The 24,318-nt window shown below is 41.3% G+C and overlaps 2 protein-coding genes across 4 annotated transcripts in view; one reads left to right on the top strand and one right to left on the bottom strand.

Annotated features, from left to right (window-relative positions):
- adprh (ADP-ribosylarginine hydrolase) overlaps nt 1–19,890 on the bottom strand; it is a 49,030-nt gene extending 29,140 nt beyond the window's left edge. Inside the window, exon 1 of one of the 2 annotated variants that reach the window (XM_079657147.1) lies at nt 19,603–19,890. In XM_079657147.1, coding sequence (XP_079513273.1) covers nt 19,603–19,617 — 15 coding nt within the window. In that variant the 5' untranslated portion in view covers nt 19,618–19,890. The remainder of the gene's footprint in view (nt 1–19,602) is intronic. The other variant, XM_079657149.1, reaches the window with a different exon arrangement.
- LOC307023689 (double C2-like domain-containing protein alpha) lies at nt 1,830–23,498 on the top strand. 2 transcript variants are annotated; one of them, XM_079657144.1, is made up of 11 exons: nt 1,830–2,117; nt 6,456–6,793; nt 7,464–7,543; nt 8,303–8,377; nt 8,601–8,710; nt 11,646–11,772; nt 13,545–13,604; nt 17,700–17,899; nt 20,491–20,572; nt 20,854–20,950; nt 21,982–23,498. In XM_079657144.1, exons 1-11 carry the CDS (start codon nt 2,086–2,088, stop codon nt 22,116–22,118), a joined length of 1,338 nt encoding a protein of 445 aa, XP_079513270.1. In that variant the 5' UTR covers nt 1,830–2,085; the 3' UTR covers nt 22,119–23,498. The 2 variants fall into 2 exon arrangements, with proteins under 2 accessions (XP_079513270.1, XP_079513271.1); XM_079657145.1 differs by lacking the exon at nt 1,830–2,117 and adding an exon at nt 5,943–6,181.
- The last annotated feature ends 820 nt before the right edge of the window (nt 23,499–24,318 follow it).

The raw sequence follows: 24,318 nt of genomic DNA, 5'->3' as shown, positions 1-24,318 counted from the left end.
GTGTGTGTGTGTGTGTGTGTGTGTGTGTGTGTGTGTGTGTGTGTGTGTGTGTGTGTGTGTGTGTGTGCTTCAGAAAAAGTGTAAATGGAAACTGGAGTGGGGGGGTATAAGATAATAAAGGAGAGAGACTCGAGGAAAACTGAACAAAGGCATCAAGCATGTTTTGAAGATAACACAAAAACGCAGTACGTCTATTAAACAGCGAGTGCTGTGACAGCTTCTTGGTTCGCCTTTTTGTTAGACAGGGACTCTCAGAGAGTGTGGACTCGAAACTGAAGGAAAGACAAGTCAGATAAAAAGAGACAGAGAAAGCACCAATTGTGCTCCTTCAATAGCCACAAGGGGGGAAATAGCATGTATCCTCTTGTCTATCAGTGACTCAAGAACCATTAGCTTAATTATATGGAGGAACTGAGACTGGAGAGACTGTGTTTGTTTGAAGCAGAAGAGACAGAGTGTATTAGTTTGGATAACAAGGACATAAAGATGGAGAGATGTTACTTTGTGTCCCTCTCTACCTCAAACTAATACAAAGCCTGCATTTAATAAGAGGTGCTGTCCGTCCGTCTGTCTGTGAGTGAATGGATTAGTTTAGCATAAAGAGTGGAAGCAGGGGATTCAGCTTGGCTGGTTCTGTTCAAAATTGGAAAAACATTCACACAGTAGCTTGTTTGTTAAATCCGTAAAATAATAACATATCAGAAGGCTGTTAGAGCTTTCTGCCCGGCTGCTTGACAGGAATGTCAATTTGGAAAGATTCTAATTAATGCCAACATTTCCACATTTTAGCTTTCTTCAGACGTTTTTTCTAATTTTGTTATTTTTGCATCCTTAAAAATTACCTTCTAAAACAACCATGTATTGTCAATTACAATTTGAAGTGTACCTTCCTGGATTAATTTAGATTTTGACACATTCAAAATAGGTTTTGAATCAAAGTCCACTTAGGCAGGAGGTCATGGTGGGTCAAACAAACGCATGTCCCATTTGAAACATGATTTTTTTTTTTTTAAAAGGTACAACTGTTAGTTAAATCATGTAACAAACATACTTATTTTAAGCCAAACAATTATATTTCATTCAAACATAATCAAGTTGTTTTGTTGCCAATGCAATTGAAATGCAATCGTATGGAAATGTAATGTGTAGCAGACATGGTTAGCTGTACGGATTAGACTAAAATCAATGCTACGGTTCATGTAGAGTTTACGTTAGATATTTGACGGTTGATCTAGGTTGGATGAATAATTTGGTTACGGTCGATTAAAAAGGTAAACATTAATTAAAATAGCAGGCTATAACGCTATCTCCGATCTCCTTCTTGGATATTTGACATGCTACACACTCCCTGCTTCCTGCATCACTACCTATAGAGGGCACTGAAGGTTGTCATTGGTATGTTCATTGTTCCTACAAATAAAGAGGTTTCATTCTGCATTTGAGCAACCCTATAGCAGATAGTAAGACTGTATTACTCTAATATGGCACTAGAACAACTGCCAGCCTGATATGTTACTATTAAAAACAACAAATTAGGATTCCTTTTAAATAAATATTGGATTTTAGATGGGAAAATGTAGAATAACACCTGCCTTATCCTTTATGGTTAGTTGTAGTCTTCAAGGAATGCATGCAAGTCAATGTCCCCCCAAGTGTTAAACACATTAAGAGTGTGTGTGTGTGTGTGTGTGTGTGTGTGTGTGTGTGTGTGTGTGTGTGTGTGAGAGAGAGAGAGATGGTGGGGGGTTGCAGGAGGGAGTGAGGAAAAACAGCCACATGCACAACAGACTGTCAAGTAATAACTCCCCGCTGCCTCTCTCTCTTCCTCTCTTCCTCTTCCTCTTCCTCCTCCTCCTCCAGGACTCCACTCTCCTCTCCCCCCTTCAGCTCCTCGCTTTTTCTTTATATCAACTTGAACTACTCTTGCATTTCATTCCTTATGATACACAAAGAGCTCCCTATCTCTCCCCCTCTCTCTCTCTCGTGTTGTCTCCCCCCTCCTCTTCCCCTCTGTTTCGGCTCCTCTCATCGCCACCTGTTAGTTAGTCTCCCTCTCCGCTCCGCACTGGAATCCCCTGTTTTTTTATGAGGAGTTCCACGCTCGCACTACCAGTGAGGTAAGTCTACATCTTTATGATTAATTTCTGGCGTTAATATTGTGATAAATATGTTTTTTTCACTTAATTTCTCTGCGTGAAATTCACATTTATGTTTCTCATATCGTCTTGAAAAACATGTTTTCCTTCATACTCTATAACTATAATTAAATCGACACTTGTACTTGTCTGTTTTGTCATGTATGTAAGAGAATTCAAGCTGATGCAGTAGAGACCAGGCTTCCAGATGTTTTATTCTGCATCATTATCACACAGCAACATGTGGTCTGTTTCAGTCCCTTTTTACCTGCTCCTTCCCCTCTCCACACACACACACACACACACACACACACACACACACACACACACACACACACACACACACACACACACACACACACACACACACACACACACACACACACACACACACACACACACACACACACACACACACACACACACACACACACACACACACACACACACACACACACACACACACACACACGAAGTTTACTCATCCCTGGCAGCCTGAAAATAACTTGGCTCTAATTGACAAGTGCTCATTGTCACGTGGTTAGCTATAAATGATGTGCTAACAGACAAGCTCTAATGAGTAGCTACAGTGTGAGACACTGTACCATACCATCAGCCAGCAGCTTGTTATTTAAAAAGGTGAACGGAGCCCACCGCAGGGGCCCATTGTATGTAGGACACAAGAGAAGAAGACGAGAACCAACAGCGAGAGAATCTCACATAACTACAGGTGGAATAACGCCGTGTGAGAAAGTCTTCACGGGTGAGGTAATGACATAAAGATGGTAGACGAGAGATGAAATGGATCCTAAAAGGTGGAGATGAAGAGGTAGAAGATGGGGGTTGAGGGTCCTGATATTTGACTCTAATTTAAAGTGAAGGAAATGAAAGAGGAAGGGGGGGGGGGAAGAGGTCGCATGTTGCACACAGATATTCTTGTCTTCTTCATTCCTCCATCTCGAACCTATGTAACATCAGGAATAAATGCACAAGGGGGGCCAAGCTTGAAATGCATGACTGTGTGCGGTTGCATAACCAACAGCCACAGGGGCTAATGTACGTGGCAAACAAGTCAGGCCATTATTATATTGTCGCTTATAGGAATTATGTAAAGAAGTTAAACCATGTGCTCGGAGGCTAAAAGAGTCGTATGTAAATGAGCTTCAGCACGTACGGGAAAAAAAAAAAACCCTGAGAAGTGTGAGGTGTAATCTGAGCTTTGTTATTTTAGAGGGTGACATATTTTCAGCAACAAGATGATGATGAAAAGGGAAGATGAGAGAGGGATTCCAGCTGGCAGCAGGAGGGCGATCAATTATGAGCTCCTGCTTCCCCACCGGCTCTACTTGTGCTGCTGGAGCTGCTGGTGTTCAGGCAGCTCACGGCCACATCTGCCAGGACTGGGAGGCGACTGACTGCGCACATTATATCAACAGACACTCGCTCACAAGCCTGCAACAGCTGCATAGTGTGTGTGTGTGTGTGTGTGTGTGTGTGTGTGTGTGTGTGTGTGTGTGTGTGTGTGTGTGTGTGTGTGTGTGTGTGTGTGTGTGTGGAGAGAGATGAATTAATGATCTGACGGAAGTTATCTGCCTGTATGTTGGATGGCCTGCCTTTGTGAATGTGTTTGCGTCTGCTTTGAGGGATTATACATTAGTCATTAGAACTATTATTATTATTATTATTATCTACTGATGCAAATAAATGCATCTTTTAATCAACTCTGGCTACAATAATCATCTTCATTGCAGGGAGTTTCATTAATTTGTGTTCATCTTTTCCTTCTTCTCAATGTCGTGCAATTATCGGCTTAATTTAAGATTATTTCAAAGTCGTGCCAGACTTTAAATCGCTTTCGGAAGCTGTGTTATTTTAAGATTAAGAATCTTATGTATGTGTGCAAAAGGCAGAAATGTCTTGCATGCACAACAGGGGGCCATTACACATGGTACATTAAACATATCACACCCAGACAGGACACATTCAAGCTCATTAACATAAATGAGAATCAAAGCACCTCCTCCCTAAGTGCAGGCGAATCAACGTTATCTGTGCGCTGTTTAATTGAGCAGCGATGAACTCTGACCCTTTGGCGGCGCCTCAGAAGTCATCAATTCCCCTGTTTTGACCTTCGTAGCACTAAAATGGCTGCTGCTGATTTTCAAAAGGAAAGATGTCCATCGTGGTCTGTCAAAGTCCTCTCAGCCAACAGTGGAGGAAGTTTGAAGGCTGACACACTTCATGGTGTATCAAACAGTTTGTTTCATCTGCAGCCAAGAGGGAGCTGGATGTGTGTCACCCACTGTTGCTCTCAGTAGAAACTGGACGAACATGAGAAATGATCCTCGCTGCCTGTATCCCTGCTGAAGGTCAACAGTCAGAGGCAAACATTTCAGAGACACTTTCCGCCAGGGCACCATCGGTCCCATCGACTTAATCATGGCCAGTGAAGGGTCTGTATTTATTCTGTTTACTGGTCTGGACCATAGACAGACTGTATAAATGGATGTAGTGTCCAACAGGTTTCTGAAGAGCTGTGATACTTAAACTGTCAACTGCAGTTTCTATCATGGCAGTGACTCTAAAGAATGGTGTTTTACTGGCATGTTTTATTTAGTAGAACAAAACTCTTCAACTAGTGTTTACCACTTTCAGTCGTCCAACGAAAAACATGTTCAGAAAAATGCTGACTTTGAAACAAAGGAACTGGAAGTTGTAAAATGCTAACTAATTTCCAGGTTTAAGGATTGTCTGAACAAAATCAACCTCCACATCTTCTACAGCTGACTAAATACCATGTTGATAACATTTAATGTGAATAAGAACCAAAGTGTTAACACTAGGGTTGTCACAATTCCCCAAGACCAGACTTTGATTTGAAGCTCTATGTGTTAGGTCACACTTTGTCTTTAGATTCATCTAAAAAAGGAAATGAAAAGTCTTGTTTTGTAAAACTCAACAGATGATTGGTTTTATTCCCTCTCGTTTACATTTAAAACAACAGATATGATCAAACTTTTCTAATAAAACATATATATTTGGGAAATGATAAACACTAAGGCCATATGGTCACAATTAAGATGGTAGAAGGGTATTGTACAATAACAGCTTGAGTTTGAACAGCTACTCTCTCATTGCAATGTTATTAATTCACCACCAACTCTGGAGCACAGACAATCAATGCCTTCTGCATTTCCCAATCAACTCTGTCCTCCATATCCTTTCGGTCTCTATTAGTTTTTCGTTGCTAATGAGCACACGCACAACTTTAGCTTCTGGCGAACATCCAATATTGGAGGAACGTGATTCTTGTACGTGATCTGGGTCTTTACCCGTATCTCTTTTCGCATGTGTTTTGTTAACTGAACATACACTGTAGTTTTAATATGAGACAGCGGGATTCCTTCTAGTGTAAAGCCTGACCCCTCTTGTCGATGATCACTAGTGTCATGTGCAAACCACAACAACCCTATAGCACGTTATGAGACAGACAGTTTGGTTCTGGGAGTACAGTAATCTGTCAGAGTCGTATCGTGCGTAGGTGTCGTTGCAGACAACACAGAGGAAGTGCAAATATTCACATCTCAGTTTCAATCGATTGATGCAGAGAGAGCAGAAGGTAGTCCAGAGGGGGGGCTAGGGGGCACTGTATTGAGGACAGAACGCCCCCTCAAGGCCTGCTGGCTTTAGAAAACAAAAGCTGTGTGAGATTTGCAATCCACCCCCCTCTTTTTTATTTTGGGAAGAGAGCAGACACATCAGCCTGGTGGTCAACTCCTCTCCCTGCTCACACTCTTTATATAACCACCGAGAGTCTTCCCACCACCGGAGTGGAGCGTCCCAGACTCCATCCTGTAATTACCTGTCGTTCTACGGAGGATTGTTAAGCACTTAATTAAGAGAACATGTGTGCCTCTGTGGCTCACGCACACACTTCCATTTACTCGAGGATGATAAGGATTCGGGGGAGGCCCCTATTGTCTGTAATCCTTTATTCTCGCTGATAGGCTTCAGATTATTCAAACAGGTTCAATTGAAATGCAAATGTATGTATATCTCTTCTCTGTACTTATTCATCTTTTGAGTAATGTCTTTCTTTTAGAGAGTTTTAATTATGTTGAAAGATGTTTCAGTGCAAAACTTCCTATTAGTTGAGAGGATATTGAAATGAACCAACTTCCTGACTAAGCTCACCTTGATGAAATTGAGAAAAGCAGCTCATGTCTGTGGATCAATACCTTCCCAATGCATTTCCAGATTGTAATCGTTTTTGCTGGGATTTAACTCTTCCTCCATCTTTCTCTGTCTCCTTCCCTGCAGCCCTATGACTGTGCGAAAAGGAAAAACGTTAGCCGTCTCCATCCAGGAGCACATGGCCATCGATGTTTGCCCGGGCCCTATACGCCCTATCCGTCAAATCTCTGCCTACTTCCCCCGCTTATCGCCCACTTCCTCCTTCTCCGAGCCGCTCTTGCCCAATCAGGTAGCAGCTCCCACATCGCTCAGCCCGAGCAGCGCAGAAAAAGCCGGAGGAGCAGTGGGACCAGGGAGCAGCAGCCTGTTGTTACCAGGTGCGGCGGGCGGTGGGGGCTCGCTGTCAGCCATGAGTAGCATGGACACCTCCATCGAGATCGACAGCTGTGACAGCGATGATAACAGTGAGTCACCTGAAAGTCACAACCTGGTTTCACTAAAGCTGCTGGAGTCCAATAATAGCAGGTCACTCAGCGCAGATGTGGATTTAGAACAAAAGGCCTTGAAGAAATAACATTTGAGCCTTAGCTAAAGTGGTGTTGCTCCACCTGTCAAGCTTGTGTTCTCACACAGTACATTTACTGTTTACAGTCATCATAATTCGCATGAACAACGACTCTTTGATTTCACACAAAAGGAGCTGAATCACCCTTCTCATTTATAGAAAACAACATTAGACTTTGTCAACTATCCCAAGCAGATGTTTCCAGCTGAAGAATGAGCTAATGCTTAAACTTTTAAATGTTTAACACAAGATAATTTGAAATGTTTCAATTGTATTTGGTTCAAAAGGAAACCTCTTGGGACCTGTACTTGTTATCTTGTTGAGAGTTAGATGAGAAGATCAATACGGCTCTCGTGTTGCACGTTGAATATGAAGCTACAGCCATTAGCCACAGGTTAGCTTACTAGGCCTTTATAAATGGAAGAGGATAAGGTTATTTTGAAAACATTTCTAAATGTGAGTATCTTTCCGAGTGTCTACATTGCTTCAGACCATTCTTTTCTAATGAAAAGAAAAGTACTTAAACAATAACCAGAGTAACTAAAACATCTTCATCCACTGTCTTACAGCCGCCTTGGGGACGTTGGAGTTTGAGCTTCTGTACGAGAGAGCCACCAGCTCCTTACACTGCACAGTCATAAAAGCCAAGGTAAATACTCTGAAACTCAACCAGAGCCATCACAGGTACTTTATCTTGTGACAATAACATGTCAAAGTTACATTTGTGTCAGTTCAGTTTTCCAACAGGATTTTATGACAGTATAGTGGTTGCATAGTACCTTATACTGTATATATTGTGCATATATCATGCAGTTCGTATGTGTAAAATTGGGTAGTAAACATTACACTCTATTCACCTCATCTAGCACGTTTACACAGATTGCTGTCTTATTGCCAGCTGTCGCTTTAAAGCAGTTTTTATGTCATTTAGATTTAGAGACCGTTTTTGTGAAATGTACCAGGGTTAGCCAACATTGGAGGCCTTAAAGCTGATTGTCTCAACTCAGATTTTGGTTTCAGTCTTGCTCCTAACCAGGCTTAAGATTTAAACCCGGTCTTAACAAGAAGATGGATCAAATCTAGACGGTTGAAGGGTTGGTCTTAGAACAACGAGTTATGAGTACATTTGGTAAACAAGCTTCATATCAGATGGTCCAACAGGACCCTGAAGTTCCAAAGACTCGAGATACATACACCTCTAATCAGTATGTAGCAGAGGATTCAGTTGTCACGGCTCCCTGGTCAACTGAATCTGTAAAATGATTGCTCCCTCACCTCCTCTCTAGCACTGTGCTTCAGATTCAATAAGTAAAGTCATTCTTCCCCCCTCAGTAATCATTTAACAACGTACTACCGGTGTTCACGGCCAATTATTTGACATCCCTCTGTTAAATCTTCTCTCCATCAGGGTCTGAAGCCGATGGATTTCAATGGTTTGTCTGATCCTTATGTGAAGCTGCACCTGCTGCCGGGAGCCTGCAAGGTCTGATTTCTATTTGCCTCGTCCTTGTGCTTTTGTGAAAAGACATGCAGGATTTTGGAGTGCACTTAGTCTAGCTACAATTTTCAAGCTGCATTATGAAAGTGCAGATCTATAAACACACTCTGAAGAAAATGACATTAAAATGTGTTTTTCCTGTTGAGTCTCTGTGCTACTAGTAGCTCTGAGATGACTGTTTTCCTCTCCTCTATGCTTTGATGCACAGGCCAACAAATTGAAAACCAAGACGGTGCGCAACACGCTGAACCCGGTGTGGAACGAGACCCTCACCTACTTTGGAATCACCGAGGAAGATATGTACCGCAAAACTCTCCGGTAAATGTTTGCTTCATGGCTATTTTCGGCCTCTCTGCTTTGTCTTGCCCGCCTGTAAGCTGCCTCTTGCTTACAAAGGATTTCTTATCGTCCATCGCCATCACAGAGTCTTTTACTTTTGATTTGTAGGCTTTCATCCTTTCTCTCTGCTATCTCTGTTGATCCCTTGATCCCCGTCTGTCACCTCACCTTCCTTCCTTTAGTGCCCACATCTCTCCTGTCCACTAGGATCAGGAAAGATCTCCCCCTCACTTCTTCTGAAGCATCCTTCTCCCTTTGTCTCTCCTTTACGTCTGTCTCCCTTCCTTTTTCTCTCTCTTCCCAAGTTGCAGTGACAGATTGAGGTCAGAGAAAGCACCACGGGGTGTTTTAATTTCATTGACCCCCTCCAGAGGTGACGAAAGCTGCGAATTGTCTCTGCCTGTGACTAAAACTTTGCCAAAGCGTTATGTTGGAGTGGGATTTAAATAGGACCGACGGTTAATCTCTCGGGGGAAATTAGCGAAGCCGGCCTTTGCTACCATCCTACGACACTGTGTTAATTCAGCAGAGGCGTTGAAAGATCTGCAGACAGGAAGTTTAACCTACCGAGTCCTGAACACATGTTGACATCGCAGATTGCAATGAACTGAAACTTTCTACAAAGTGACAAGTTGTAGTAATACAACTGGATAATCTAATAGATATAATTAAACAGGGAACATTTCTAAGGAGTAAACCAACTCTTAACACATCTACTGTAGACATCCTTGCAATTGTACCTCTATTTCGTTGCGCTTTACTAAGCACAGTGTAAAAGAAAATCTATGGCTTTCTTCCAGTGTGTCTCTACGGAGTTAACCAGCAGGGTTTCCTTTCACACCTACACTAGAGAAAGAAATCCATCACAGAAAAGGGTAGTTTTTCAATGTCTCTACCAACAGCAGCTTTATTCGACCAGGACTCAATGCAACCACAGGATATGGCTCTGTTTGAAAAAGGGCAAAACTATTTTCTACTTCTTTTTCTAAAGTGGAAAAAAATGCAGCTCCGTTATGGAGTCTGCTTCCAACCAGAAAGTGCTGCAAGATTGTAAAGCCCCCTGTGTTACTTCCTGATATGTGGCTATATACATAACATTTGATTAAGAATACAGTTTCACAGAAGTTGCAATTGTGTATTTATATGATGGGATTAAGTGATGAATTACGATCTTTTTAAAAATGTAATTCAGTAAGCAAATTAGCTTTCGTAAAATAAGAACCAGAGGCTCTGGAAGTCTATTCCTGTCAAGAAAAAATAATAGAAAATAGAAACAAGTTAAGAATGACACAAATAAACATACTTACGGTTAGGCAAAATGCATGTTTTTTATTTGTGTTCTAGGAAAGAATATCTATGAGATAATAATGTATTGTATATATTGCCTTATTTACAAAACAGACTAAAGGTCACAGTTATTAGAGATTAAGTCAATATTCAGTTTTATCATCTCACAAATTTTCCTTGAAAAGTAATACTTTTGAGCTATTCAGGCTCTCACCATACGCATTTACATTTTGATCATATCTATCTTTTAATCTATTTTCCTGGCAGCAACGACGCTCCATAAGACCCGGATTAAAAACTGTCATTATTTATTCATCATAACTGAACTAATACCCATGCACTGGGACACTTCAAAAAGGACTTTAAATTATACAATCTTTAGTTGAATGTTTAAGATGGACATTTAAGGTACGGACATGTGTTGATTCTTTTATCGACCTGCTTTAACAACATGAGGTCTTTTTGATGCAGTAGGAAATGCAGCAACAGTAAACACACGCCGTCTCACATCATAACGACTCTAGACTCTTTGACCTATCGTACTCTCACTCGCCACTCTTCGTTCTCAAGCCCTCTTCATCACAGCCGTCCTTCGCTCTTACATCTGACAAGCCATCTTCACCTCTCAGCTCTGATTCATCCTCCCGTTTCCTTTCCTCCTTTTGCCATTTGATTCTGTGACCCTCATAAGCTTCCAGATCCTGTGCATCATACCAGCGTCCCCAGGCAACTGAACTCTTGCACCTTCTTCAATTCTGCATTACCGCGTTTTATTACAGCAACCTGAAGGCAGCAGGTGATCGCTACGTGTTTTTTTTTTGTTTTTTTTCTGTGGTCATGAATTTGACTTAGAAGTTGGAATAAATCCAAGAGCGAAGAGGCGTCACGTTCACATGTGGACTTCTCTGACAGATTGCATGTTTAGTTTGCTTCTTCCCATTGCTTGTCTTTCATTCACTTTCAGCAACAGAAAAGCCATCATTCTGGATGTCAGTTATCCCGTAGCATACCGATTTTCACTTTTGCCCATAGACATGCACATTTGCAGGCATAAATGAGTCCCATCTCACACACATACAGATTTAAAAATACATTCTTACATTTTTATCTCTCTTCCTCACCCACATCACTTCATCCCTCACTTGCTGGCTTTTGATTTCACATACAGCCTCACTTCTTCTCCTTCACTCTTCACCGCTTCTCATTTCTGGTGGCATAATGGCAGGTGTGAACGTTTTCCAGTCGCATAAATATGGCTTGACCTAACTTTGCATGATGCACTTTCACACTATCTAATCCCCACAGGGGGGGGGGGGTATATAATTACTTGAACAATGTGCATTTAGAGATGCTGGATTTATGCGTAGAATCTTCTTAAATTCAGATCAGGTTCATGTCACCAATTTCCTTTTCTCATTATAATGTTGCCACAGCATTAAGAATAATTAAATGACTCATAATTTGCGATGTTGTTTAACTAACTCCGCCACCCGTTTCCTCACACATCTGCCAAGCTCTCTGTCCTATAATTAGCTTTTCGTATTCATGTTTTCCTCTTTTCCCCATCTCTCCCTGTTTTAATTATGACCCCCTCCCCTCCCCTCCCTCTCCTGTCTCTCACTCCCAGGGTGTCGGTGTGCGACGAAGACAAGCTGACACATAATGAGTTCATCGGGGAGTCGCGGGTGGCCCTGCGTCGCGTGAAGCTGGACCAGACCAAACACTTTAACATCTGTCTGGAGCATCCACCTCCTGTGAGAAGAGCAGAGGGGGGGCAGAAGGAATAAAAAAGGGAGGAAGGCGGGATGTGTAGTGTGTATGAGAGAGATAAATCCCTTTCTGGCACCGTAATATTCAAACTATTAGGGCTTCCTGTGTGACTCACAACCTCATCTTTTGAAGTGAAAACGTTGACAGGAAGAGGGAATTGAGGTGAAGAGGGAAGGCAGGAAATTGTTTACGTGCCAACGGGGATGCAACACTAAAATGTCAATATTTTTTAGATGCATGGTAAACACACTCCTGGGTCTCAGAATATAGGAAATGGCCAGCATCTGTACAAATGAAAATTGGAAAAACAACACTAATAGGCCCACACAGTTACATAATGTGCAGCTGCTTGGAATGAAATGCGCAGAAACTTCAGCATAACATCTAGATATGATTGTTGATTATATTATTCCACAACCTTAAAAAACCTTTGTTGCTTATATGCTCTATAACAGCTTCCTTGGAAGAAGGAGTTGTGTGGCTGGGATCCCACCGGACAAAAACACCCACCAACATCTGGCTTTAGTGGAGAAGGATGCAATCAGCATTCACTCCCAGGACAATTGACTCAGCAGTAGTGGCTGCCCAAGCGCCGAGGGGTTAATCGACAGGGATATGGACAATTAACATATTGTATTGACCTGCAACATCTCCTCAAACCCAACAGACTCCATGTAAAGAAACATCAATATCGAAAACAACGGAAACAAACAAACTCAACAACATCTTTGTTAAGTCTGAAACAATCACATACTGTGGTGACATAGTTTGAAAGAGCGATAAATAACGGATATAAAAGACTCGTTACCGCCAAAATTGAAACCGAGCATCCATCCTGATTCAACAAACAAAAAAAGAAAGGCACATTGGACTGAGAGCACCTGGAAATTGCATGTTTTTAGCTGGTTTTCTAACATTAAAAACCTGTACATACAAAATAGTGAGCAAAGTAGTCAGGTTCATACATTTATTTGTGTGCCGTTTGTTCATGACGGCTTTACAATGTCAGACATCAGAGAGACTTCCTGTTCACTAAGACAATCTTTGTATGATGAGTAGCATATCACTTGATCTGAGCTAAAGGAGACAAACCAAGAGAAACAGACGAAAACTATCCCAACAACAGTGGAGCTTACATAGACGTTTAGCCATGCAGTATATTGTGCATTGAGTCAGCCGACATAAATGCGAATACAATATCTAAAAACAAATCTCAGGTAAACAGAGGACAGAGTTTCCTGTCTGTTCTCATAGCTCACAGGCAGCTTTTTGTGCAGGCTAAATGTCAGCCGGATTATTTGTTGGAAAAGGGTACATAGAGAGAGTGGGGGAATAAAGGCTAGAGGATATGGGGGTGGGGGGGTGGGGGGGGGGGGTTGCATGGTGGAGCGTCAATGGGGAGAGAGGTGAGAAACAAATGGATTAGGAAAAAAAAAGTGGCTGAGAGCAGGGGGCATGTGTTTGTTAAAGGGACGGGAGGCTGCTGTGTTTTTGTTCTCGGAGTTAGAAAGGGCTGCTGGTAATAGATTGGTCCTCTGAGGCCGGTGGCCGCTCTGCGATCAAACGCTGAAGCCCCCCCCCCCCCCCGTCGTCCTGCGAACCAGACACTGTGTCGGGCCTGTCACTTTCAGAGTGGCTTCACCTTCGACCCCATTCGTCTATTCCCGTTTAACCTTAGCTGCTCTAACCTGCTTGTACAGCTTTTCTGTCATTCATACCCTCCTAATTATTCATCTCTTCTACTCTTTGCCTCCAGCTGCCTTCTCCGACGGCGATGAGCACGGCCCTTAGAGGAATCTCCTGCTACCTGAGAGAGGTGACCACACGACTCCTGTTATTTTGCATGAAAACATCACGAGCTTCTAGTGTTATCAGCTCATTAAATGGGCGATGTCACTTGTCATCAGGACGACAGAGTTGAGTTTGTAAGGCCTTCCTCTACTTCCCAATTGGCTCAGTTGGTTGTTATCATCTATTCGTTAGGTGGATCTATGCAGGGAGGCTCAAAATGGCAGCCATCTGTATTGGCCATAATATTTATGATGGAAGAAAAAAGGGAAGTCAGGAGAAATAGCATAAATGGCAAAAAGTCTGCTTCGAGCGTGCCGGGGTGGATGGACAGATAAACCGAACAAAGAACCTCGTTTGTTGACTCGTTTTTATTGTGTAACTTATAGGGCCCGATTATGTTAATTCTCAGGTTCATATTTGTATTTAGTGTCTCTACTGTGACCTGTTTAAATGCTTTAATGTTCAAAAAGCTCTTTATTTCTCTCTTACTCCCTGTGCTGCAGCACCTCTTTTCACCCTCTGTCTGAAACCAGAGCCCAGTCTGCTCTGATTGGTTAGCTGGCCATCTCTGTTGTGATTGGTCAACCGCTTAGAGATGTCCTGCCCCCTTAGCCTATCATGTACAATGTGTTGGAGATCACAAGTGTGACGTAGTGATATCATTATGTTACAGAAGTTAACAAAGGTAGTCCAATGGAGGTGCTTCAGGCAGGGGGGGGAGGGGGATGTGTGGGAGAGAAACCCCTTCTGGAGGGGACTTTGGGATTTTAGCCTTTGCAGACCATTTACGTGCACCAAAAGAAACCCTGGAGGAAATGGAAAACCCCCCCAAAAGCATAATACGGCCTCTTTAATCCAAACTCTAATGTTGTCCTGAACCTAACCAAGCTGCTTTGTTTTAATTAAACAACATTAAGTACATTTTAAACTGCAACCGTTTTACTGCATGAGGGTGCAGTTCGCTTCGTATTATAAATGGTAATCATAACAACTAATAACGGCCGTTTAATGGGCTGTAGCAGCAAAGATACTTTGGGTGTCTTTTTTATTGCCTATGAAATGAATTATATTCTTCTGCTGATGTAAGCCAAGAACAACTTGCATATGATTTACAGTAAAGGAGGAAAACTTCCCACACACAGGTCTGATTCTATAAAGCCAATATCTTAAGAAATAACCTAATGTATTATTTTTGTAGACGCACAGCTGATTTGAGAGCCTTCTCATCCCATATGGAGTAAAAGAAGTGGGCGAAACCAAAGGGCCAGTGTAGTCCTTTCACTTCATTAGGATAACTGGAGTTAAGCAGCTGCGTGTGTGTTACTCATCACATTCAAGGTTGTTTTATGTGATCGTCTTAACAGTTCCACCCACGTATTCATCTCTGTCCCATTCGTCTGTCGCTGTGTGTGGCTGGCTTCACATTGATGCCGGTTTTTTTCGACCTCCCTAATGAGTTGCTCTCTATCGATCTGTGAAGGTCTGAGCTGTTCTATCAGCAGATACCTAATGCAAATTATCCTCACTAATTGCGAGTTTTAAAGTAGTCTACTCTGTCACGGCAGATGGCGAACTGGCTGTTGGCAGTAATGATGAGTCCCAAAGTAAAATAGGGACAAGGAGAAGGGGGGAAAATAGGAAAGAGATTAAGTAAAAAGAGAAAAATGTTGAGACAATTACAGGGAGGAGCATGAAGGAGTGTTTGACATATTGATCGTCCTGCCTGTGTCCACCTCTCGCCTCAAGATAAGACTTAATGAGAGATGGATCAAAAAAGATAAAATAGATATTAAGGGATGGAACCCATTTTATATTATAGGCAATACAACGGAGCCTTTCTTCATTTTCTCTGGAGAATCAGAAAAAGATACACCTCCAGAGATGAAAACGGCTAATCCTATAAATACCATACATGTGTTGGTGCTGTCGGCCATGAGTGTGCGTCACGGTGCTGTGAGAACATCGTCTTCTCTTTTCCACCCTTTGATGATTCTTCCTCTCTTCCTTTCTTTCATCTGTCACTTTGAATCTACTCAGTTGTTCCGCTTGTTGTCAAATTCTTTGGTAACAGTTTGATGTTGTCCGTGGAAAATACTCCAGGAGCAACATATTGGGTCCCAGACAGGTCGAATAGATATTAGCTGCTCTCAGTGATGATGAGGGTCTGAGCAGTGGCTGATTAAATCTAATGTCAGATGAAACCTACCTGATCTTTAGTTGTTTGCTTCAGGGGTGTAAGTTATTGAACTTGTGTCAACGTGCTGTAATTTTCCAGCTCGTTGTGACAATTTCTAAACCGATACTGGTGCAGACACCAACTGTTTACCACTCAATTTGCAGAGGACATCTCCTCTGTAGCGGAATTCACATATTATTCTTCCTACTGCCAAAAGAAAGAAATGTCTTTATGCAAAATATAGATATGTCATATCAGAGAACACGTTTATTTTTGGATGCTGAGATTTCATTATAAAGCCTTTATCTTGCCAATACTGATGACATGACGATGTTATCATGCATTCCTAGTATAGAAGGAAATTAGATGGTCTACATTACAGCAAAGGACACTTTTGAAGCAAGACTGTTTAACTCTAGAGAGAAGAACATGTTGTACTTCCCACCTTCTAAATAAATTAATCCATAAACAATACAACTCGCCCTTCTCAGTTCAATGCACTCGGGGGCGTGCTGCTACACAGCCTTACATGTTCATTTATGGACTAAATAAAATAAACATAAACTTTAAATCGATTTGTTTTGGGTCTCATGTTTTGCAGGAACACAATAGAACTTTCCTAAAGATATCGTGGGTGTTTTACGATCTTCTAAGCCTTTACTATACAAGCCTTTATCCGGTCACCTGTAGCAACAACGGTCACTGTTCAGCAAAAGTTACATACGCTTGCTTTTATTTCTGTTGCACTGACGCAGGATGAACTGTACATGTACTGCCAGGGTTTGTTTACTGACTGCAGCTTTAAACCTGCATGAACTATTTTTTTTGTCCTCAGTAAACACAAAACTGACACATTATCACCTTATTCAGTTGATATTTGAAGCGTGTTTGCAACCAGCTATGGTTTATCTACACATCTAACAGAGCCAGATTAGCATTCATTTGAAGTTCTGTTTGAGTCCACAAGTGTAGTATTCACTTTAAGCTATGTTGATCTTTTTACCTAAACCTGAGGGAAATATCTCGCTTTTCAAAGCAATCATTTCAAAGGTTTTTTTCACTGAATTTAAATTCAAATTCAGAGGTTTTACTGTCATATGCACAATAGCTACAGCTTAGTTGTTTGCAATGGAAATCCTGAGTCCCAGGCTGCCTTCAACAATGCAACACACAATATACTTAAGAATAAATGACAAAAGTAAATGACAAAATTAAATGACAAAAGTAAAAAAGTGCTTACTGAAGAATGCCAATACAATGCATTATTACAAACTGGATGACCAGTGATCATCAGCGGAAAGAGAGATCTTGGAGATTGTTATTGTTTAACTGTTGAATGTTTCAATATTTCACATTAGAATAGAGTTTTTAGATAGCAAGAGTTTTTCCACCGGGCGGTGTTCGCAAAGTCCATAGGGACTTGAAGGTCACCAGTTCAAGTCCCGGCAAGACCAAGTGCTACCGAGGTGTCCCTGAGAAAGGCACCGTTCCCTACACTGCTCCCCGGGCGCCGTACATAATGGCAGCACACTGCTCCTCACACTAGGATGGGTCAAATGCAGAGAAATGATTTCCCCACGGGGATTAATAAAGTATATAAAAAAATCAAAAAAGAAATCTAATCAAAAAGAAACTCCCGTCAAAGATGAGAGCAGTAGGAGTAAAACAGTAAAGTAGGCAGTAAAACAAATACAAAGGGCCTGGAAGTCAGTAGACCACATAATCCACTGATTCAAGTGACCCCTTTTACATTATAAAAAGTCATTTAATCTAGAAAAAAATAATGAGGACCAAAGCTAGAACAACTTGAATATTGTTGCCTGTTTCATCAGCAGGTCAAGGCTTGCTTTTAGCTCTGAACCTTTAGCCACTAATAGCAGCAACAAAAGCAGCTCGCAAACCTTTTTTTCAATACACTCTTGTATCCCCTCTTTATCTCTACAGTGGGAGACTGAGCAGACGAGAAGTCTAGAGGAGAGAGGCCGTTTGCTGCTCTGCCTGCAGTACTTCCCCCCCTCCAGTGATGGCGATGTGAAGGGCGAGGCCAAGGAGAGGGCTCGTGGCGGGTTGTGTGTCGGCGTCAAGCGCTGCGCCCACCTGGCAGCCATGGACGTCAACGGCTTCTCAGACCCCTACGTTAAAACGTAAGGACGATATCGAACCACTAACTGCATGCCAGGGTCTATTGGATTAGACAAGATGGAGACATGTTGCTTCCTGTGCGATTAATAATGAATGTACATGATGGATTGACATTTCATGACCCTCATTCCAGAACAATTTCCAAATGACCTATCCAGCACCAATCTCCCTCACCATCTTGTTACCTGTGTTTGGCTTTTGCTGGCCGTCGGCTCATATTGACCCCATGAATCACGTTTTGTTGCTCTCGTGAGTGATAGATGGCTGGAGTTAACCCCGTACAAGGTAATAGTGACAAACAAGGGCAGCTCTCACACAAGCGCAAGCCGTTGTGAAATATTTATGAGTCACTCACCGAGATAATGGTAACAGTTTGTGTTTACTGACAGCCATCACAATTGATTGAAAGGCAGTGACATGATCTAGAGTTATGGGCGTTCTGTATCACTGAGGAGGGAGCTTGTGTTTGTGTCATAGAGGCCCTTCTGAGTTTCATAACTCACTGATGAAAGAAAAGCAATACTGTGTGTGTGTCACTGTGTGTGTGGCTGTGTGTGTGGCTGTGTGTGTGGCTGTGTGTGTGTGGCTGTGTTTGGAGAGGGCAGGAGGGTCCCTGGTCTGAATGACGCTCGCTGACAGCAAGTGGTCAAATGAGGTTTAAAAATCGCCCTCTTCTTCACTAGGTGATCTCCTGAGAGTTCTGGTCTTAAAGTTGATTCTTGGAGGAGTGGAACCCTTAACAACCTCCCGTCACACACACATGAAGCTCAGCATGCCACCACTCTTCAGTAAACAACAATTCTCCTTTCCCGTCACGAATTAAACTCTCCCTCCTTCTTTACATCCACCGAACCTACGCATACAGCCCTCACGCATCCACAGTAATCTATCGTGCACCTTGTTTCATTTTGGATGCGTGATCGCATCTTTGTCCCTTGGCAGGGTATTTTTCCCAGATGCTTTGTTGTGTCTGAGAGCGTGTGGGAACATACGCTCTCAGAGCTGTGGGTGGTGGGTGGAAAGCAAATGTGAATAGAGATTTTGCCATGCTCCTTCCAGCTGGCTTAAAAATATCCTGAGAATTTTAGTGACACCTCTTGAAGGGATGCTGAGCTTTTTCACTCAGTGTTGTGTTGGTTATCATTTCTCACATATGTTAGTTTCACAAATAATGTATTAAACCTTAGAGGGAATAGCATGACATTGTGGGAAATAAACTGAATTCACTTTCCTGCTGAGAACCAGATGGATGCCACTGTCAAGTCTGTCAGTAAATATGGAGCTACAGCCAGCAGCTGGTTAACTTTGCCAAAAGCTCTGAAACAGAGGACACAGCCGGCCTGGCTCTGTTCTAAAGTACAACAGTACAATAAAAGTCAATACGAATATTTCCTTAAAGTGGACCTATTATGCTATATTGGAAAAATATATTGTATATACAAAACATGTCTGTGAAGTTTTTTTTAAACTTTTATCCAGAGCACTTGAATATGCCACCCAATTACAAGCAGGCCTACTGTTTCATTAAAGACACTTCACTGTCTAGTAAAAGTACAGTCACTTTTTAAAGCTGCAACCCTAAAACAGCCAACAGAAGATAATCTCCAATGCATTGATTAGCATATCGATTAATGTTAAGCAAATGTTTCATTCACACACCTCAACAAAGTGTGTTTCCCTGCAGGAACAGTCTTGTTGTTCTCACCTGTCTGAACGTCATTCAGGGAGTTTTTAGCCTCACGTTGTCCTGCAGCATCTGCTCCAGGTTTATCTTCTGTTGTCGTTCCTTTTCAAAGCATTATTTATGCTGTCCACTCCCAGTAGCGGCATTGTCACAAACAGAAGAAAGCCCTCACACACCTCACTGAAGGTAAAAGTTATTCAGAGAAGGCCGAATCCATCCACCATGAGAAGTGTTAGCATTTAGCATGTTAGCATTTAGCATGTTAGCCGGTCAGACCTAGCATGCACCTGTTGAGGTGTGCTTGATTTGAGCCACTCACGTGCCCACCGGGTGGTGCATTAAAGTAGTGAGATCGTTTTAATACCATATACGGTATTAACTGTTTATCCCTACGGTTAAATATACAGTCTTCTTTGATTTTAACATTAAAATTACAAAAAATGACACATAGGCCTTCACAAAAAAGATTTACAGTTATTATTTGTCCTCTTGCCTTACTGTTTGGTTTTCTGTTGTATTTGCTTCCCGGGTATGTTGCCTTTGCTTTGCCTTGAATTTAGAAAGGTACTTAATAAGCAATTGTATTATTATAAAAAGGGCCTATGAATACTTTCAATGTTGCCTTCAGGATAATGCTTCTTTCTGAATCATCCATTAATGAAGAAGTCACTAAGAATATAGTAAGAGTGACATGTCAGGGGAAGAAAACATAATCTATCCATCATTGACAGTTATTCCTGAGTGAACATAATGATTTTCTGTATGAACCTGCTCTGACCTTTACATAGTTATCAGTGGTATTTGCATTCCCCATTAGTGCTGTATTATTCCCTCCAGCATTACAATGACCTACCTGCAAATTTTAATGTCCAGACTCTTATATGATGGTGTCTCATGTCTCTGCCTCAGGTATCTCAAGCCAGACGTTCAGAAGAAATCCAAGCACAAAACAGCGGTCATAAAGAAGACTCTCAACCCGGAGTTTAATGAGGTAAACATCACTTTGTGAATGTAAATAACTTTGGCAGTGTGAAGTACATTTACAATGGTTGATGTAAATAAAACCGCTTCATTAAATCTAAACACTCCTCTGAGACGCTTCACTGCATGCAAAGTGTCTGCAACTTTATTTAAGACAGCCAATTACAGGTTTGACATTAATAGCTGTTGCCTCATTAGGGAGTATTTTTAGAGGTTTGCATGCTCATCAGGTGTGACCTTTTGACCTTTGCTCATGTCCACTGACCCCTTTTCTTCTTTGTTTTCACCCAGGAGTTCTTCTATGAAATCACCTTCTCAGAGTTAGCCACTAAGACGCTGGAGGTCACAGTGTGGGACTACGACCTAGGGAAGTCCAACGATTTCATAGGTAACTGCACATACAGCCAACAATTCACATTCCTTACCAATTTAAATGTATGAATGTTGCATATTTAATCATTTTTAGTAGACTTTTCCTTTTGCCATAAAACGAAAAGGAAGTTTCCACCTCGATAGGTTTTACATTTTTTTAATAACTGCACAAACAATAAGGGGGAAAAGACAATAACAAAAAAATGCGATTAAGGCATACTAAACAGAATTATTTTTGGATAATCATTAGCTGCATGGCTTATGGTTATCGGTCCACTAATGTTGTATCCATGGCAGATGTTACCACAGATATTTTAAGCTGGGCTATTGTCTTCCACTGAGTGCAGCACTGTGTGTAATTTGCAGGGTTAGGGTGCCAAAAGGGTGTCAGTGACATTTGGCTGCAAATTAGCATTAAACTATAATCTATAAATGGGAGAAATTACATTATATGTATCTCTATTTGTCCTAAAGAAGTTACAGAGCTTCATGTCACATTTTCCACATTGTTCAGCGAAAAGGAAAACAAGTGAAAAAATATTAAATTTGGAATTGCAATCAAGTATTAATACAGAATTGTTCCACCTATCATGAAGATGTTATACGTTTGAATACTGAAAATGTAAGCCTATTGGTAAATAAGTATATTTTTGCTTTTGGCATAGGGGAAAAAAAACCTTTTCAGCTTCTTGGGTCTCAATTTTTTTAAATATTAAAACGCAGTTACTGCAAAAGCAATGAGGCTAAAACAGACAACAACATATGCAATTAGTGCTATTTAGCAGTACAGTAGAAAACAAGTCAACCCTATAACACAATGAAGATTTGTATAGATCAAAAAGGGTAGGTTAAAGCTAAAGCTAATTACACCTACTCTTCCTTCAAAAAGGAAAAATATTACAAAATTGCATTCTGATGACACATTTTTATTGGTTCATTTTAAAACCCTTGTTACCAAAACATACATTCAGCTCTTGAACTTAAATCCCCAAACATGAACTTTCTTTTGAGCCCCTCTCACTTGTTTTTTATCTCTGCTCTGGTTAGGCGGCGTGTCTTTAGGGTGTCACTCGCAGGGCGATCCTCTGCAGCACTGGATAGACTGTCTGAAGAACAAGGGCACGAAGGTGGAGCGCTGGCACACGCTGACCAACGAGCTGCCTGGATCCACGCTGCAGGAATGAACTGATCCTCTTTCGCTGACACCGGAGAGACTGCCTAAAGAGACGTTTCACCGCATGCTCTGAGGATGTTCTGCATGCCTATGAAGGATTCACGTCCTGCTTACTGTGTGTCAAACATGAGATCATCATTCATGACAACATACCCAAGGGGGGTCACAGAGATCAATACTGTAATGGAAGATCTAAATAGACCCGATGCTAATCTGAGAAGCCACTGCAAAGCTAACATCATGAGCATTTCCCTAATCATATTCATAGAGCTCCTTTTCCCTTTTGTGAATTCAATGTCAATCGTAATGCTTCTCAGAGCTGCTCAAAAAGTGGTCAGATCTCAATTAACAAAAAAAATTGAAATCGTGCAAGAAAATATAATGAAGGAGAAGGCTGAATTATTCTGCATTAATCTTGCTCTTATTACATTCGGCTTGTTATTTTCATTCCCTGCTAACATTAAACCTCCACCGTTATGACTAACAGCGCACATACCTCTCCCTCGCAATAATGGTTTGCCAAATGCTTCCGAAAGACCTCCAAGGTGGTCTTAATACTGTCTGACACTTTGTATCAATCGATTATGATTGCCATTGGATTGCCTGCAGAAAACACGAGAGGCTGTTGGTTTCTTCCCTGTTTGATGGTTTTGTGTCAGTGATTTGCATGTTTGGTGTTGATGGAGCAAACTAAAAGTCAAATATGTGCCAGGCTCTGCTGCAGGACGTTCATCATTGTGTTGCTCCCAATTCTCCTGAGGTGTGTTGCTCTGATTAACTAAAGAGTTGTTTTGAATTCAATTCAAGGGTAACCGATTGTTTTCTATTCTGTTCAGTTGTTTAATGTGTCAGCTCTAATATCAGAGTTTCTTGTTGGTGACACGTTGATGTTGACCTAGATTTGCTTCACAGTCTGTAATTTGAGGAGAAGAGTGTTGTAATTAACAGGAACATTGCAGAGCTGATTGGTTTTATGGAGAGCTGTGCATGGTCATACTCTGACACACCGTCGATACAAATGTCAGCTTCTGTTTGATATCTAAATTACAAATATGAATGGTGTTTAGAGCACAGTGTCGTCTGATGATATCTCCAAGACTGCTGCTTTACTAGAGAGCAGGACTTTATCTGGGTCTCATGTGGTTACAGAGGCATGCTGACATTACCAGTGGTGTTCATATGTAAATATAAACTGTGATTCACTTGCTTTGGATGTTTGTCTTTTGGAACTTGAAGTGCGCATGATTGTTTCTTCTTTTTTTCATAAAAATGTTCATATTGACTTATGTGCATTCCTGAATTTCTATTATATTGGTTCCAAAGTGGCCTCTTTGAATCTCTAATGTTTACGTGCAGCTCAGTGGGGATTTCAATAAAGCCGATACTGCCATCTAGCCTTCAGGATCTGCTGTTACAGCCTCTTCAATAACATCAAGTTATGTGAGAATAAGTTATCAGATCAGAGGCAAAGAAAATTAACAAAAGCATCAGTGTTGCTTTAACACAACAAGAAACACAACATTTATGATACTGTGACTTCTTATGATTGGTCAGAAGAAATGTATAAAACTCTGATTTAAGTATATGCAAACTATATATAGGAGGCGTGTGGGGCGCAGTGGATAGAGCCTTGGTGTTTGGATCAGGGGGTCACAGGTTCAAACCCCACGGCAGTCAGCATGTCGTTGTGTCCCTGGGCAAGACACTTCACCCCAAATTGCTCCTGTGGGGATTGCCCACAGTACTGAGTATGTAAGTTTGGATGAAAAGCATCTAGCAAGTAACATAATGTAATGTATATAGAGGCCAGTAATAGTCATATTATTTAGAACCGCTACTAAAAACGTGATTAAAAGGGTATAGCTACTGAAATTACAGCATTGCAATGTTTGAAAACCCTCTATCTGAATACCTGTGGTTGAAATTATAATATAGCATTTGCAAACATTGGATAAGTAAATCAGATACCAACCTCAAGTATCCAAAACAGACCAAGAAATAGTATTAAAACCAAAGCTATATTCTATTTACTGGGATGTAATTAGTTAAAAATTATGTTAAGACACACCAAGATTGGATTGTTTAATTCAGACACCATCTGTGTATCCATCTGTGTATCTATCTATCTATCTATCTATATATCTATCTATCTATCTATAGGTCAACATCAATGCATTAGGATGTTTTTGATAAACAAGTCTCAATGCATC

The sequence above is a fragment of the Notothenia rossii genome (assembly GCF_949606895.1).
Source record: "Notothenia rossii genome assembly, chromosome: 11".
In the NCBI taxonomy this organism is placed as follows: Eukaryota; Metazoa; Chordata; class Actinopteri; order Perciformes; family Nototheniidae; genus Notothenia; species Notothenia rossii.
The sequence above is the reverse complement of the archived record's forward strand: the minus strand, read 5'-3'. Positions and strand labels throughout refer to the sequence as shown.